We start from the raw sequence: 16,346 nt of genomic DNA, 5'->3' as shown, positions 1-16,346 counted from the left end.
ATACATATGGCCCAATATGCTTTACAAGGATCGCCTGGTTCCCCCTCAGTTTCTAAGGCTCAGAAATCTGGCCTGATCACTGAACTATCTGACTGAAATAAGCCTTGAAAACAGAATCCCTACTGTTCGCCAAGAGCAATTAGCAAAAGTAGTACAAACCTTATTAAACAACATGACCTTGGACTTTTTTTAGCCCCAGTTTTTTTACCCAATGTCAAATCACTTGATTTCACCCTGTACTGGACAGCGACCTCTACCTCAAGAAACCCATCACCTAAAATATCAAGACATCCTTATTCCTCCTTTTGCTACAAAACAATGTGCGATCACTCCTCCCCAAAGCGACTTCAGAACTGCCATTCAAACCCTCATGGTCTTGCATTTGTATATGACAATGCCCTTCTCCACGGCGTACCAGACTCCAAACTGGGCTCTCTTAAAGCATCCAAAATGCTGCAGCTTGCTATATCGAGACCCTAAAGCAGTATGATCACATCAACGTCACCCTGGCTCTCTTTCCTCCTGCACCTTCTTCAAATCCAGCTCCTTCATCTACAAAGCTGTCACGACCAGCACCCCTACCTACATAGCTGGCTGACAAGCGCACCACCTTTGGTGGCATTCAGCAGATCCCCAGCCAGGACACAATCACATTGTAGATGAATAAGTGCATAAAAGAAAAAAACATGGCAACAGGTATTGTTCATGTATGCACCCAGGATTTGAATAAACAAACCCGTATCCATTGAGACGACCCAACACTTCTTTTTTGGACGGTGCTGAAAATTCGCCTCTTTCAAAAACACTACATCCATGAGGAAGTAGCAAGCAATCCACTTCCACTCTCATAACTCAGTTGCCCCTCCAGTCGCTAGTTGTCTGTATCTTTGCATTTTATTCTGAACAGCATTCTCCCTCCTTGCTGCTCGGCGTGCGCCATACAAACACCATATACATAGATAAATGCTTTATTTTTATCACATCCTATTGCACTGATTTACTGCGCGAGAATCTTTGTGTCTACTGGAAAATGTGAACAGTGTTTAGTGAAAACATAAGCTGTCATGCCCAGTCAAGGATTCTGCACAGCAGGTTTGCTGGTTGTCATTGGATCTATGCTGTCACTAGATTACTTATTCTTTAGATGCAGGCTGCTGTGATGTACTCAACACCCAAATGACACCATCAACATCACAATGAGAAATTACATACGAACGTCCCGCAGTCCCTCTGCCGCAAATACTACCTGTCCCTTTGTTTACTGCTCGCAATAAAATGATTTTGCGGCCATCGCTCATTCATGCATGCATGTAGGAATAAAATGCTGGCAATGTATTTAGCAGATATACTGAGACCGTAAGTAAAGGCAAAGTGCCCATTTATTGTATATTTTCTGCCTTTTGATTTTATATAGAACCTGAATCTGCCTCACCTGACTGAAGACTCCAAATATAAAACAAACACTCTCAGGGTCCAGCACAGAAAAGAGCTGCTTGAAATTTTATCGGCAAGGTAAGCTGATTCTGAAATTCATCATAAATCATTAAAAAGAGAAGAGTTCTCTTAGGCGTTGCATTGGATGTCACTTTTATTTTTTGTTATAATATTTCCATAAATGTATACTGCTTTATCAACTGCGCATTATTAAATGATCTAAACTTTGAAACGGTACATTGTTGGAGCTGTAGCATTAAAAGGGTATAGGCCAGCCTTCTTAAAACGCCTGCGTCTCATTTTCTTCTCCTGTTTCTAAACTCAATGCTTGATTTGAATTTTCTCGGTATGACATAACTGTGTTGCGTATAACTTCTCTAGGAAGCCACAGCTTATACAAGTTGCTCTGCTGACCGGGAACGCCACCTCCCTCTCCAGAGACCCAAGGGACTTAGCGGAATGTGGGTGGTGTTCTTGCATCAAACTCCTCCCATTGGAACCCCACCTCCCTCTCCAGAGACCCAAGGGACTTAGCGGAATGTGGGTGGTGTTCTTGCGTCAAACTCCTCCCATGGGAACGCCACCTCCCTCTCCAGAGACCCAAGGGACTTAGCGGAATTTGGGTGATGTTCTTGCGTCAAACTCCTCCCATGGGACGCTCAGAAGACCCTGGTACGGGCACTGATCCTCTCCAGATTGGACTATTCGAATGCCTGCACATAGGCATCCCAAGTTCCTTGACACAGAGATTGCAAAAAATAAAAAATTTGGCATTACGACTGCTATTCAACCTTCCAAAGCACACCTCCTTGACTCCTTATCGCAGACAGCTACACTGGATCATTTTTAAAGCATTAACGATAGCCCACGCCGCCTTCTACAAAACTGGCCCACTCTATCTCCAAAAGAGACTTGTCAACTACTGCCCTCAAAGATCCCTTCGCTCACAATCAGCACATCTGCTGGCTATCCCTGCCACAAAAATGAAAAAATGGGTGGCACCGCCTGTTCAGTACTGGCGGTAAGAAACTGGAACAAATTAACCCTCCCTCTCAAGTGTATAGCAGACAAAAAACTAATTCGGAAACAAATAAAAACGTACTTATTCCAGGACTAGATGTCACATTCCTTACAGGGCAGATATCCTAGCACCGGGACACTCTCGTAGTGGCCGCACGCTCTATAAACCTCACAATCCATTCAGCTTCCGTCTCACCAGTCAACAGCAGATCTGCATAGACCTGAAATATAAAAGCTGTGCTGAGGAGTGGTCCTCACAGATCAGGTGTCAGCCTGGTGCTGGCTGGCTGCTCTCAATGTGAAAGGGAAGAACAAGGCTTCAGTTGGGGGGCAGCGGATAGTGTGGGCGTGTGGCAGGGCACAAGCTAACTTTGGTTTATTCTTGGAGGGTGAATGCAGGGTATTGCCAAACGTGAATAGGGTGGGTGGCAGGATGCCTGATGGGCCAGGAGGCCGCTTAGTCTCTTGTGGGAGAGTGGTGGGGCACCAATTATTTTTGGGGGTTTTGGAGAGAAGAATGGGACGGCCTTGCCAAGGCTGGATGGTGAGGCTGGCAGGATGCTAGGTATTTATTTTGTAAATTGGCATGGTTGGGATAGTGGGGTGGGTGCAAAGGTGCAAGGTAGTTTAAGAGGGAGGGAGGTTATGTTGTGCATGACTCTTTTGCCCCTACCATGCTGATCTGTGAAGGGTAACATGTGTTGGGACGGGGAGGGGGGGGGGGCACTCACAATATAACATGATAGAGGAGAAGTTGCCAATATCATAGTGCTTTCTACCTCAGGTTCCAAGGGACATCATGGGCCACTCTAGATACCTTTTCATTGAAAATTTGATGCCACTTGGAAAACCTCCGTGGAAAACCAGTCAGTTATTGACAGTTATTAATCTATGTTATTTTAAATGTTTTATTGCCTAACATACCTTTAGTTAAAAGTTACATATTTGGTCATTCAGACGACTATTCTCTTAGAATATTGTGAAATGATCTAGATGCTGGCAAATTTCATTTGACCAGCTGGAAGTGGTTTCTAATGTTTTCTGTTAAAAGCAAGTGTGTTTCTGGTCATCAATTAAATTACTATGAAGAAAGTTCTTTACTACCCCGAACTTTTGATTCTTGTTGTAGCTCCTGATAAAAATATACAATGCTTTTATAATGTCTTTCTACAGTTTGTATTAGAACAGCAACTGTTATTTTGAAAAATTATTGGGCAATAAATAAAAAAAGAAGACATCAGCTGATATCAGTTATATCTTATGGGTTGCGTACTTTGGTTGGTGTACATATTTGTTCTCTAAAACTATCTGTTTATGAAATGCTATTTGCTTTTATTTTTTTGTTAACTTTTTCCTTCATTAAGAAAACATTTTTCCACCTAAAAGAGAATCCCTTTTCTCACAGACACTGGACAATTAGGAGTGTCTAGATACTTGTTACCATATTTACTGCACCACTTACTTGCGGTTCATTTATGTGCAAGTTCAGTTGTGTGGACAAATGTTGGAAGATATTAATAATGCGGCTATGTGTTAATTTGTGCATTCCCTTACTACAGCCCTGTCATTTCCGGAGCCAGGTCAGTACATTTCATAATGGTGTTGTTTTTTTTTTGTGAAAAACTTTATTGTGCAAAATAGCATCATTACAAATATGGGCCTACAACCACCAGGGCCGGCCGCTAGTATATGCATGTCCATTGCGTGACATCACGAAGCAGCGACTGATCCCCAGAGGCTCAGCAGGGTTACAGGAGATATTCTCGGCAATTCAGAAGCTAGGCAGGATACAAATATTTTAAATTTTAAAAGAAAAGAACAAACAAAGAAACAATAAAACAAAACTCAAGGCGAGAAACAGTCTAGACGGTGTCGAGTGCCGATGGGGGGATCCCACCACACCAGGTAGAGAATCAAGAGGACAATAGAGATGACCAGGGGGGGGGGAGGCAGCGGGGAAGTCAGAAAAATCAGCCAAAAGGGTACAGTATTCCAGGAACCTCAGGATCAGGGGGACAGAGAAATGTCCGGGGTATCTACAAAAGGGGGCGTACATACATTCAACAAACATCGACGAGCCTCAGGCAACAGAGCGACCCCAGTAACACACTCCATTACAGCATGCACACGGTGCCAATACGCCGCAACCTCGGGGCACTCCCAAAGGATATGAAGGAAGGTGGCGCTCATTCCACAGCCGCGCTTACACAACCCGTCCGAAGAGAAACCCATCACAACCAAACGAGGACCCGTCACATAAACACGGTGAAGAATTTTGAGCTGGACGAGACGGAGACGGGCAGGAATGGCAACCTCTTTCGGGGAGGACAGTGCAGACTGCCAGTCTTCATCATCCAACTCCAACCCGTCTCCGGTCCAGGCCTCCCTAAGACGCACAAGGAGGTCCGTCCGATTGTTGATTAATTTCTTATAGATCAAGGAAATCGTACTATCGGGCAGATGACCATCAAGTATACGGTCCACGAGTGGTGAAGATGCAGGGACTGTGGTACCGGCCTCGAAGACCGACAGCAAAGTATGGTGAACCTGTGCATATCTGAAGAACTCCCTCTCACTCAACTCATACTCACTCTGAAGCACCGCAAAGGATTTGACCGCACCTTTCACCCAGAGATCACCCACTCTGCTAATGCCAATTGTATCCCAGTTCTCAAAACCTTTCGTTGTCCAGAGGCATCCCAATCTGTCCGATGCAAACAAGGGGGTCGCTCGTGTCAGGCGATCATTCCATCCCACAGCCACATTGGCATCCTTCCACACACGTACTGCAATCTTAGTGGGTCCCGTTAGGTTCCTCCCCGCCGTCCGAGAGTAGAGCGCTCTATTGAAGTTGCCACCAGGCAACTGATATTTATCCATCTCGAAAGCCGGATTTGGACCGGGTGCATACGTAGCATGGTTGATGGCAGACAACTGGGAGGCCCAATAATACCTCCTGATGTCCGGGAGCGCAATGCCCCCGTCATACCAGGGGAGAGTCAGTTTTGCAAGAGCGATGCGTGCGCGACCGTCCCAAACAAGTCTCCTCTGTAAACCCTCCACCTCCCGAAAGTAAGCCGCCGGAATAATGTCAAAGGAGTTCTGGAGTGCGTAGAGAAATCGGGGCAGGGACATCATTTTAAAAAGTGCCGCTCGACCGAGTGGCGACAACGGCAATCTACGCCACCGAGCCACGTCCAACTTCAATCGCCGGAGAGGGGGAAGGAGATTATGCTCGTGACGGACCGCCGGGTCCAACGATACGTAGACCCCCAAGTACTTGAAACCGGATTGCGAAATTTGAATGGGAAACCTATTCGGTAAGGGGGGAAGGCCACCGGAGATAACATACACACACGATTTAGACCAATTAATGATCAAACCGGAGTTTTTACCGAAAGAAGTGAGGACGTCAAATAGGACATTAAGGGATTCACGCGGGGAGGTGTGGTACAAAAGAATATCGTCGGCGTACAACGAAACCCGGTCTTCAAATTCAGGGGCCCACTGAATGCCCTTTATCGATGGTTCCCATCGGAGCCAGGCTGCCAGCGGTTCTAGAGCAAGAGCAAAGAGCTGGGGGGACAACGGACACCCCTGCCTAGTACCCCTCCCGAGAGCGAAGGGCTGGGACACCCTACCATTGACAACAACCTGAGCTAGCGGATCCGTATATAGAAGTCTCACCCAACTAATAAATCCCGCACCGAACCCGAACTTCGCCAGAGTGGCCCAAAGATATGGCCATTCTATCGTATCAAAGGCCATCGTGGCGTCCAAGGAAGCCAAGATGGCCGGCTCGGAGAGAAACTCTGCCCTGGCGAGAACGCCGTGCGTGTAGGCGCCGCAAGTTGAGAGCAGTGTTCCGGTGCGGAATAAAACCAGATTGATCCGGATGAATCAGGTCACAGATGACAGCGAGTAAGCGATTAGCAAGGACCTTGGCGAGAATCTTCGGTTCAGCATTCAATAGGGAAATAGGCCTGTATGAGGCACAACGATCACGAGGCTTGCCCACCTTAGGAATCACAACTATAGTGGCCAGACGCTGGTCGCAAGGGAGGGAACCAAGCTCACGCGACTCCAGAAACATATCACGGAGAAACGGCGCGACTTTATCCGGGTGGAATTTGTACAATTCAATAGGCAATCCGTTGGGGCCCATAGCTTTGCCAGAACGAAGGGAACGAATCGCGGTAGTAATCTCGTCGGCCGACAACGATGCCTCCATACGCTCTCGATCCTCGTCAGACAGGCAGGGCAGCGCAATATCCCTCAACAAGAAACGAGAGTCATCCTCATCTCTATCGGACACCGGGGAGTAGACCACACGAAAATAGTCAGCAAAACACTCCACAGTCTCGCCAGGGTCAGTCACATGCACACCGTCAGAATTCTGAAGCACAGGGTTCGCTCTCTCCTTCTTATCAAGCCATGCAATCAATTTACCCGCCTTATCCCCGACATCATACAATCTACCTTGCTGTTCCCTGTACATTGTCTTGGCAGCATCTGTAACAAGGGATTTATATTCAAACTGTTTCAAGCTAAGGGCGTGGAGCCTATCCTGGGTGACACCTAAGTCTAGATCAGCCTCCAACTCCAGTATTTTGGCCTCCAGCTTCACGACCTCCCCATTCCTAGCTTTCTTGGTCTCGACTATTAAAGATAGGGCCTGTCCACGAATAACAGTTTTGAAGGCTTCCCACAGGGACACTGAGGACAAAACAGACCCCTCGTTCTCTAGGAAGTAGTGGTCGAGCGACTTAATGAGGCTGTTGCGAGTCTTGGGGTTGCGCAGATGCCAAGGGTTAATAGGGGCGATCCGCCCCGCGGCTTGCATCCCCGTGTCGAAAAGAAGCCACACAGGGGAGTGATCTGAAATGCCCCGTGCCAAGTGTCTTACCTCCCCAATGTGGGGGGACTGGGCCGCGGGCATGAGGAAGTAATCAAGCCTGGAGAGACTCCCATGAGCCCCGGAGTGGAAGGTGTATTGACATTGCGTCGGATGCATTAACCTCCAGCAATCCACCAAACCAAAGGTGTCCAAGAACCCACCAAGCCATGATTGGGAAACGGGAAGGGCCCTGGGGGGGTAGCGATCCAGATCGCCGGACAGCACGGAGTTGAAGTCCCCACCCGTGAGGAGAAGACTATCGGGGAGTTCCAGCAACATCCGACCAACATCAGAGAAAGTGGAGGTCTGGAGGCCTGGGGGAACATATATCGTGGCTAAGGAAAGAGTCTTACCCTCCCACCTACCGGTTAGGGCGGCATAACGCCCTCTGTCGTCAAGGATGACATTATCAATCTCTAGTGGGAGGGAAGACCGGACCAGAATACCAACCCCTCTGGAACCAGTGGTGAACCCGGCGTGTGCAGCCAATCGGTACCCCCACCTATTCATAGCATGACACACATTGCCGACCAAATGCGTCTCCTGAAAGAGTACTACATCAGGAGTCAAACGACGTAAATATTGCAGTACCACACCCTGTTTAATACGATCCCCCAATCCATTGACGTTCCAAGATATCAACCTCAACCCACTATCCCCCATCCCCACAAGAGTTGCATGAGTCCCCCCACAGAGAGCAGGACACCTGAAGCAGAGAAAGAACCAATATGCCGCCTTGAGAAAAGAAAACACAAACACAAACACCCCCTCCCACCCCCCAACCAAAACCCGTTACAACTCCCCCCTCCCTGCACCCCTGCAGACTAAAAAGCCACCCCAAAATGCAGTGTGCCTGTCGCCCTAACAATCCCATTCTACAAAAAGACCCCGGAGGAGGAGAGAGGCCCGTCTCCACCCGCCACCCGGACGCGAACTACTATAAGGCAAAATATACAAAAGAAGTAGAACCCAACTGAGCAATGTCCGATTGTCAGGGTTAGGGACCAAAAGGTCACTTATGTGTAGGCTCACCGCCCTCGGCACTGCCAGGGTGCCCCGTTCGATCGCCCCGACCAGGCAGAGAATCCAACCAGTCACTCACATTGTCCGGTCGCTCGAAAAAGAAGGTCCGTTCCTCGTATTCCACTCGAAGCCTGGTCGGGAAAAGCATAGCATACTTCAATCCCAGGTCCTGGAGACGTCGCTTAACCCCCTGAAAGCCCATCCTCTGTCTCTGGACAAGTTGAGTGAAGTCCGAGAAAATATTGACAGAGGAGTTTTCAAATTTCACCGGGCCGTGCACTCTCGAAGCCTGCAAGATCGCATCACGGTCTCTGAAATGAAAAAGTTTTGCGATGATAGGCCTCGGGGGCGCGCTAGGCTTGGGCTTACCGCCCGGGACATGATGTGCACGCTCCACAGCGAACAACTTGCTCAGTCCAGAAGGGGCAAGATGGGTGAGGATTCAATCTTCGACCAGGAGGTCAACCGAACGAGTCTCGGGGTTCTCCGGAACACCTATGACACGAATGTTGTTACGTCTTGCCCTGTTCTCAAAATCCTCCAGCCGATGGGACATCAGGTCGTTGGCCGATTTCAGAGTGCCAAGGTCTGTTTGAAGTCCCGACACATCTGCCGTGAGGCTGGAAGTCTTCAAATCCAATGACTGCACCTTCTCGTTAGTCTTAGACAGATCGGCCCTGATTAGAGTGACATCAATGGCGACTGTGTCAATTTTACGAGCCAGAGCCTCATATTGCTGGCCGATGGTCTCCTTCATTCCGGTAATGGCGCCCATAATGTCCTGCAGGGACAAGTCAACAGGGGCAGAAGGGTCGTCTCTGGTGTCCTCCGGGGTACTGCTGGAGAGCCCGGGGGATCCTTTGTCTTGAGTGTAACGGTCCATAACATTTGTCTGGAACGGTCCCCCATGAAGAGACGTCTTGGTCTTCCGCTTCTCGGGTTCACCCCTGCCCGTCATGTTGGAAGATGCACCCTGGAGGGGCCCGTAAGACCTGGTGAAAATGGCCGCCGGCAGGTCGGGCACCAACAGGCCAAGAAGCTGGCTCGTACGGTCCGGAGAAAGTCACGACTTGACCCAAGAGGCTATAATGAGGAGGCAGCAATGACACTAAATGGGGGGTGGATTGGTCCCCGGCCAAGCGAAGCGGTCTCTCAATCAGACCGTGTCAGGATCCGGAAAGGAAACCGAAAGTGGGGGTACGGCCACCGATGAAGTCCCACTGCCGTTGTTGTTCAACTACGTCCCGGCTCCACAAATCTCCAAGTCCCCGGCACGGCCTCCAGGTGGGCCTCAAAAGTTCAAAGTGCTATAATTCTGGTCGCCCAAGTCCGATTCAAATTCTGGAAAGAGTTATGGACTCAGTCGAGGTTCACCTTCAAGAGTCTGTCCGAGAAATCAGGATATCATCAGGATGAATTGCGAGGAGTGGCGAGGGTCCGGGGAGCCCTGTGCTCACGCGACCATCTTGGATGCGCTAAGCTCCTCCTCCGAATGGTGTTGTTAATGTAGAGTAAAGTGAAAGTTGTACCTGCACACCTATTGTGAATTGTGAACTTGTATTATGAGAACAAGTAAACTATTCTTAAATAGTATAAGCGTGCTGTCATGTATTAGGGTTTCAGCCCTGACCCTATCTGTAACAATGTGAGAAAAAAGGGGTGGAATGATCCACGCCTACATGACGCACAGCAAACGCACTCGTAAGAGTTTTCAAGTTGTAATATGCAATTTAATAAAACAAATATCAAGGTAACATGATTATCAAGTGTTCTAGCACGTAACATGAGTCAAAAACGTATTTTTTAAGCATACGTTGTAATTAAATTAATATGAATAATCTTGGTTGCTGTAATTTTTGACAAACAAAATTGAATGATCTAAACAATGAAATTCTTTGAACGTAAAAATACATCTGTATTTTCATCTTTTATCCCAATGCATTTCGGGTTATTAACCCTTCTTCAGGGGTTTCAATTCGTGTGGCACGGAAGACAGTTCCACGTATAAAACACTACAATGAAAATGAAACAATCGAACTTGTCAACATCTTCAATACTAGGATTTGCACTCAAAACAAGAATTAATTCTATGAATGTGAAAGGTGATCAAATACTGTGCTGTGAGTTAAAAAGCCCAATTTTTATCAGAGACGGGGAAAGGTAGAAAGTGTCCGTGCCCAAAGCGATATTCAGTGAGTTACATAAAAAACGGATAGGAGATCAAGAAAACCCGTACCCAGCATGTGAATTACAAGAGGAGAAGAAAAGAAGAGAACGAGCTAACTCGTAAGTGAAAAAAACACACGGAAGGTGGTGTGTTGTACTCACATACAAGGGTCCAAACAGGTATGTAGGGACCGTGATCCTGTTAATGTGTGCGCCTATAAAAATATGCGGAAAAACAAGTTGGAGCTCCCTGTACACTTAAAGAGAAGGAAGCTATCTAGTGTAATAAGCGAAATCTTACCCTACGGTGCTCTTGGTGTAATCAGTTAGAATATTGAAGATACCTGTGGTAGTGAAAAATAATTGAAACCACATTAGGTCCGGTATTAGCTGACCCGAAGCGAAGGCGCTGTGAAAATCAGTGATGTCGCGTAGCTTACCCGTCGGCAGGATCAAGGAGGCGTGAAACGTGAAAAGTCCTGATGCGTACGTGAAAAGAACACGTCATCTCTGAGAGTCGTGAAGAGGAAGCTGTTTTTATGTGCAGCCTGAGTTTTTGTAAAAACTTTATTGAACCGTCTGTTGAGTCGCTAACAATTAAAAAGATTCAACAAACCAGACAAATATGTGTAACTAATTAATAAAAAGGTACTCACTGATGTGTAGTATATCCCCAATTGACCAGGGAAAAAACCGAAGAGGAACAGGTGCGAACTGAGAGAATATAGGTGGACAGAACTCACAGATGATATTAACAGACTCAAAGAAGAAATACAATCACAGATGGAACAAGAAGACTGGAAGAAGGTTCTTGAAGATATTAATGGTCGTTTAGACACCTACGCCATAGAAATACATGAAAGGAAAATCCGAAAATTTCGGAGAGACACGATAGATTATAAACTGGAGGAAGTTTATACGTGGGCGGAAACCTATGCCCAAAAACGTTTTTTTCCGTAAACCAGGGAATACTTCATCTGAAGAAAGTGTAGCAGATGATCAGGATATTTCAGCGCGACGCCCACCTGTGAGAAAACACACAGAATCTGCAGAAGTACTTAGCGAAGCAGTACCCTCTACCTCGGGAACTAAACCGTCTTTTTTAGCCGAGGGCCAGTCTTCCAATCTACCCCCCGACAAAAACATTAAAATTCCAGACACCGCACCCGCAGGGGACAAGTCAACAAAAAGAACTATCGAAACGGGGAGGCCCCAGAGAAATCTCAGGAAATAAATTCTCTAGTGGTGAACATTTCCAAGAAAACTTTGAGTTCTGAACAACTGGGAGTACTGGATAAAGGAACATCGTTCGTACCCACATACTCATCTAACTCTTTGGAGACAGAAATATCCTTCTTCAAGTTCATGCGCAAACTCAGGTTGAAATGGTTCTTCGCACAAAACAGATCTGAAACAACTGAATCAACAATAGAACGTTTTCGACCCAAAAGCAAATTCATGGCACCTAGTTCACATAAGACCTTGGACAATTTCGAACTACTTGTGAAAAAGGATTTGACTCGGATCAAATATAAAAGATCACAACATACCAATCTTTCGCTGAAAGAATCAAGAATACTCAACGCCTTACAACAAGATGACACGATCATCTGTCAACCGGCAGATAAAGGTGGAACCCTAGTTATTTTGGATTCCGCATTCTATACACAGAGCGTGGATCTACACGTTAAGGATGAAAATACCTACATTCATTTACAAGGGAATCCCATCAAAGCTTTTCAGTAAACACTAAGCTCCCTACTACAGAAAGCTTTTGACAATGCTTTAATCTCAGAAAATACCAGAAGATTTGTATCAGTTCCTACACCAAAGACTCCGCATATTTATATGCTTCCTAAAATTCATAAGAACTTGAAAAATCCACCTTTCCGCCCGATTATGGCAGGATGTGGATCCATCCATGACCCAATTGGACAATTCTTGGATCACCATCTACAACTATTGGTACAGTCTTGGGTGACCTATGTAAAAGACACCACAGATTGTCTTCTAAAATTGAAAGCATCAAATCATCTTTTGAATGAAGACATTCTATTGCGCACAATAGATGTGGTAGCATTATATACTTCGATACCCCATAATGAGGGACTTGAAGCGATTGAATGGCGACTCTTAGACTCTTCCATTGAACGTGACACGAGCGTGTTTCTACTCGAGCTCCTACACTTTTCGTTGTACCACAGCTACTTTTTTTGGCAAGATCAATACTACTTACAAAAGACAGGAACATCAATGGGATTTCCTGAAGCACCTGCCTATGCCAATACCTTCATGGCGCATTTTGAACATCACCATATTCTTCAAAATCCCACATGGCAGCAACATGCGATATTATTCCTCCGATACATTGATGACATTTTGTGCCTCTGGAAAGGTCCACAACAAGTTCTGGAAACCTGTATTCAACAGTTAAATCTTTGTAATCCCAGGATACAATTTACCCACGACATACAACATGAGAAAATACATTTTTTGGATATTGAAATCCGCAAGACCTGGGAAGGGATACAAACTTCTGTTTACAGGAAATCAACTGATGTAAATAACGCATTGCATTTTTCCAGTGGACACCCATTTTCTCTGAAAAAACATCTACCGGTTTCACAATTTATCAGAATCAAGAGAATCACCTTAAAATGACCTAGAAAGCCTACAACTCATTGAAGAACAAAAAAAGCGATACAAAGAACGAGGATAACCTGATGACACACTAAATGAGGCCGTGAAGAAAGTCTCTGGTAAAAAAAGAGAAGATTTACTACTTCCAGCACGAAAAGCAACATCTGAACGTGAAGTATGTGTTCTTAAATATTCCACCCAAGCATCACACATTAAGAAAATAATCAACAAACATTGGGAACTCGTGACATCAGAAACTGACTTCACAGATCTTTTCAAAGGTCCCCTGATATTTGCACACACCAAGACCAAAAATTTAAGAGAAATCTTAAAACTCAAACATCCAAAAAAACAACATAAGCACAAAGGCATGCAAAAATACCATAACTGTGGCCAATGTGGTAATGTAATTTTGGGAAATACCTTCAACCACCCTCACACAGGAGAAAAAATCTCCTTACAACATTCTTCTGATTGTAACACTGAAGCTGTTATATATGCGATACAATGTCCCTGCGGACTTGTGTATGTTGGCAGAACCTCGAGAAAGATCAAAACGTGGATAATAGAACATAAGAGTACTATTCGCAATAAGAATCCCAAATCATGTTTAGCCACACACTGGACTAAAACAGCACACACAATACCCCAACTACGTTTCACCATCTTAGAAAAAATATGTACCACATCTTGCAATGACTCTCACAACACTTTAGCAAGAAAGGAAACGTTTTGGATAAAAAAATTGGACACTTTAATTCCGGGGGGGCTCAATGATCATATTGAATTCTCTTTCTTCCTATGACTTGTGTTTATAAATGCTCCTCTTTACCGTTCAGAGCTCTTTATTGGTAGATTCACGCTCGCCCTTTTAGGACATCAATATTGTAAAGGATTTGCACTCGTCCTCTAACTTATGTTTCCATCTTTTCAGCATTTATTATTTATTTATTCTTTCATTAACTTGAGTTATTTCCTTTTTTCAGTTGCTTCAGGGTGTATATCATCCACCTATATTCTCTCATATACATACACGTTCGCACCTGTTCCTCTTCAGTTTTTTCCCTGGTCAATTGGGGATATACTACACATCAGTGAGTACCTTTTTATTAATTAGTTTCACATATTTGTCTGGTTTGTTGAATCTTTTTAATTGTTAGCGACTCAACAGACGGTTCAATAAATTTTTTACAAAAACTCAGGCTGCACATAAAAACAGCTTCCTCTTCACGACTCTCAGAGATGACGTGTTCTTTTCACGTACGCTTCAGGACTTTTCACGTTTCACGCCTCCTTGATCCTTCCGACGGGTAAGCTACGCGACATCACTGATTTTCACAGTGCCTTCGCTTCGGGTCGGCTAATACCGGACCTAATGTGGTTTCAATTATTTTTCACCACCACAGGTATCTTCAATATTGTAACTGATTACACCAAGAGCACCGTAGGGTAAGATTTCGCTTATTACACTAGATAGCTTCCTTCTCTTTAAGTGTACAGGGAGCTCCAACTTGTTTTTCTGCATATTTTTATAGGCGCACACATTGACAGGATCACGGTCCCTACATACCTGTTTTGACCCTTGTATGTGAGTACAACACACCACCTTCCGTGCGTTTTCACTTACGAGTTAGCTCGTTCTCTTCTTTTCTTCTCCTCTTGTAATTCACATGCTGGGTATGGGTTTTCTTGATCTCATATTAGTTTTTTATGTAACTTACTGAATATCGCTTTGGGCACGGACACTTTCTACCTTTCCCTGTCTCTGATAAAAATTGGGCTTTTTAACTCACAGCACAGTATTTGATCACCTTTCACATTCATAGAATTAATTCTTGTTTTGAGTGCAAATCCTAGTATTGAAGATGTTGACAAGTTCGATTGTTTCATTTTCATTGTAGTGTTTTATACGTGGAACTGTCTTCCGTGCCACACGAATTGAAACCCCTGAAGAAGGGTTAATAACCCGAAATGCATTGGGATAAAAGATGAAAATACAGATGTATTTTTACGTTCAAAGAATTTCATTGTTTAGATCATTCAATTTTGTTTGTCAAAAATTACAGCAACCAAGATTATTCATATTAATTTAATTACAACGTATGCTTAAAAAATAAGTTTTTGACTCATGTTACGTGCTAGAACACTTGATAATCATGTTACCTTGATATTTGTTTTATTAAATTGCATATTACAACTTGAAAACTCTTACGAGTGCGTTTGCTGTGCGTCATGTAGGCGTGGATCATTCCACCCCTTTTTTCTCACGTTGTTAATGTAGAAACATCTGCATGACACACAGCTGAATAAAAAGAGGTGCTGATGAAGCCATCCTGTACAAGTTTAAAGCCTTGAATGCACAGTTTTACATGGTTCTATGCAAAGAACTAATTGGTCCTTTTAGCCCATTGTCCGAAACTCATGCTGAATAATCGGATCCCTTGGAAACAATTTTCTACTGCTAAAGAGAAATTTCCACTAGTAGGGAACCTGATAAAGTATTAAACCTTGCCTTTATCCAAATCTTTTGATGAACAGTTGATTGCTCATATTTGTTTAATAGGAAGACAAAGAAAGTAATGAAATCCATTATGTCAACAGCCCAATATTTCTCCATGATTGTGAAACCAATTGTATGTGTTTAATTAGAAGTATGCAAAATGATACTTCAACCATTGAAGAGAAGTGGCAAACTCTGCAGTTTCATTAAGTTGCAAAGGTAACAACCTGTCTCACAAAGCAATTCAGTAATTTGTAGTGGTGGGCGGAACTGGTGGAGTTTTACTCCATGGAATTCAGTGGAGTTACCTAGAAACTCTGCAAGATTATGCAAGCAGCGGAATTCTGGTCCGCCGCACTGCTCATGCTGATTTTTAGCACCGGGAGCTTGTCCCACACTGTAAAATCAGCACGAATGGCACCACGTGGCATGTCGTAGGGTGCTGCTTTGTTCAGCCGCTTGAGTGGATTTTCTACTTGAGCAGCAGCTTTCGCTACCGAGCGGCAACTTTATCAAGTTTATCAGTAGCGACCTGCCACGACCGCCCACATTGAGAAATCTCTCAGGGAGACAGTGTAGCGCAATTTTTTTTCACTCACATTCGCCAACTTAAATGTTGGCGAGCTGCACAAAAGAAAAAACTCTGCTACATGGTGGAGTTTTTGC

The 16,346-nt window shown here is 44.8% G+C and overlaps 1 protein-coding gene across 1 annotated transcript in view; it reads left to right on the top strand.

Moving 5' to 3' along the window:
* The window catches only part of SUGCT (succinyl-CoA:glutarate-CoA transferase), a 3,154,468-nt gene that overhangs the window by 1,566,847 nt on the left and 1,571,275 nt on the right, over positions 1-16,346 (top strand). The window contains exon 11 of the mRNA XM_085607431.1: positions 1,415-1,512. Coding sequence (XP_085463557.1) covers positions 1,415-1,512 — 98 coding nt within the window. The remainder of the gene's footprint in view (positions 1-1,414; positions 1,513-16,346) is intronic.

This window comes from Triturus cristatus, chromosome 5_2 (assembly GCF_964204655.1).
Source record: "Triturus cristatus chromosome 5_2, aTriCri1.1, whole genome shotgun sequence".
Classification (NCBI taxonomy): Eukaryota; Metazoa; Chordata; class Amphibia; order Caudata; family Salamandridae; genus Triturus; species Triturus cristatus.
The sequence above is the reverse complement of the archived record's forward strand: the minus strand, read 5'-3'. Positions and strand labels throughout refer to the sequence as shown.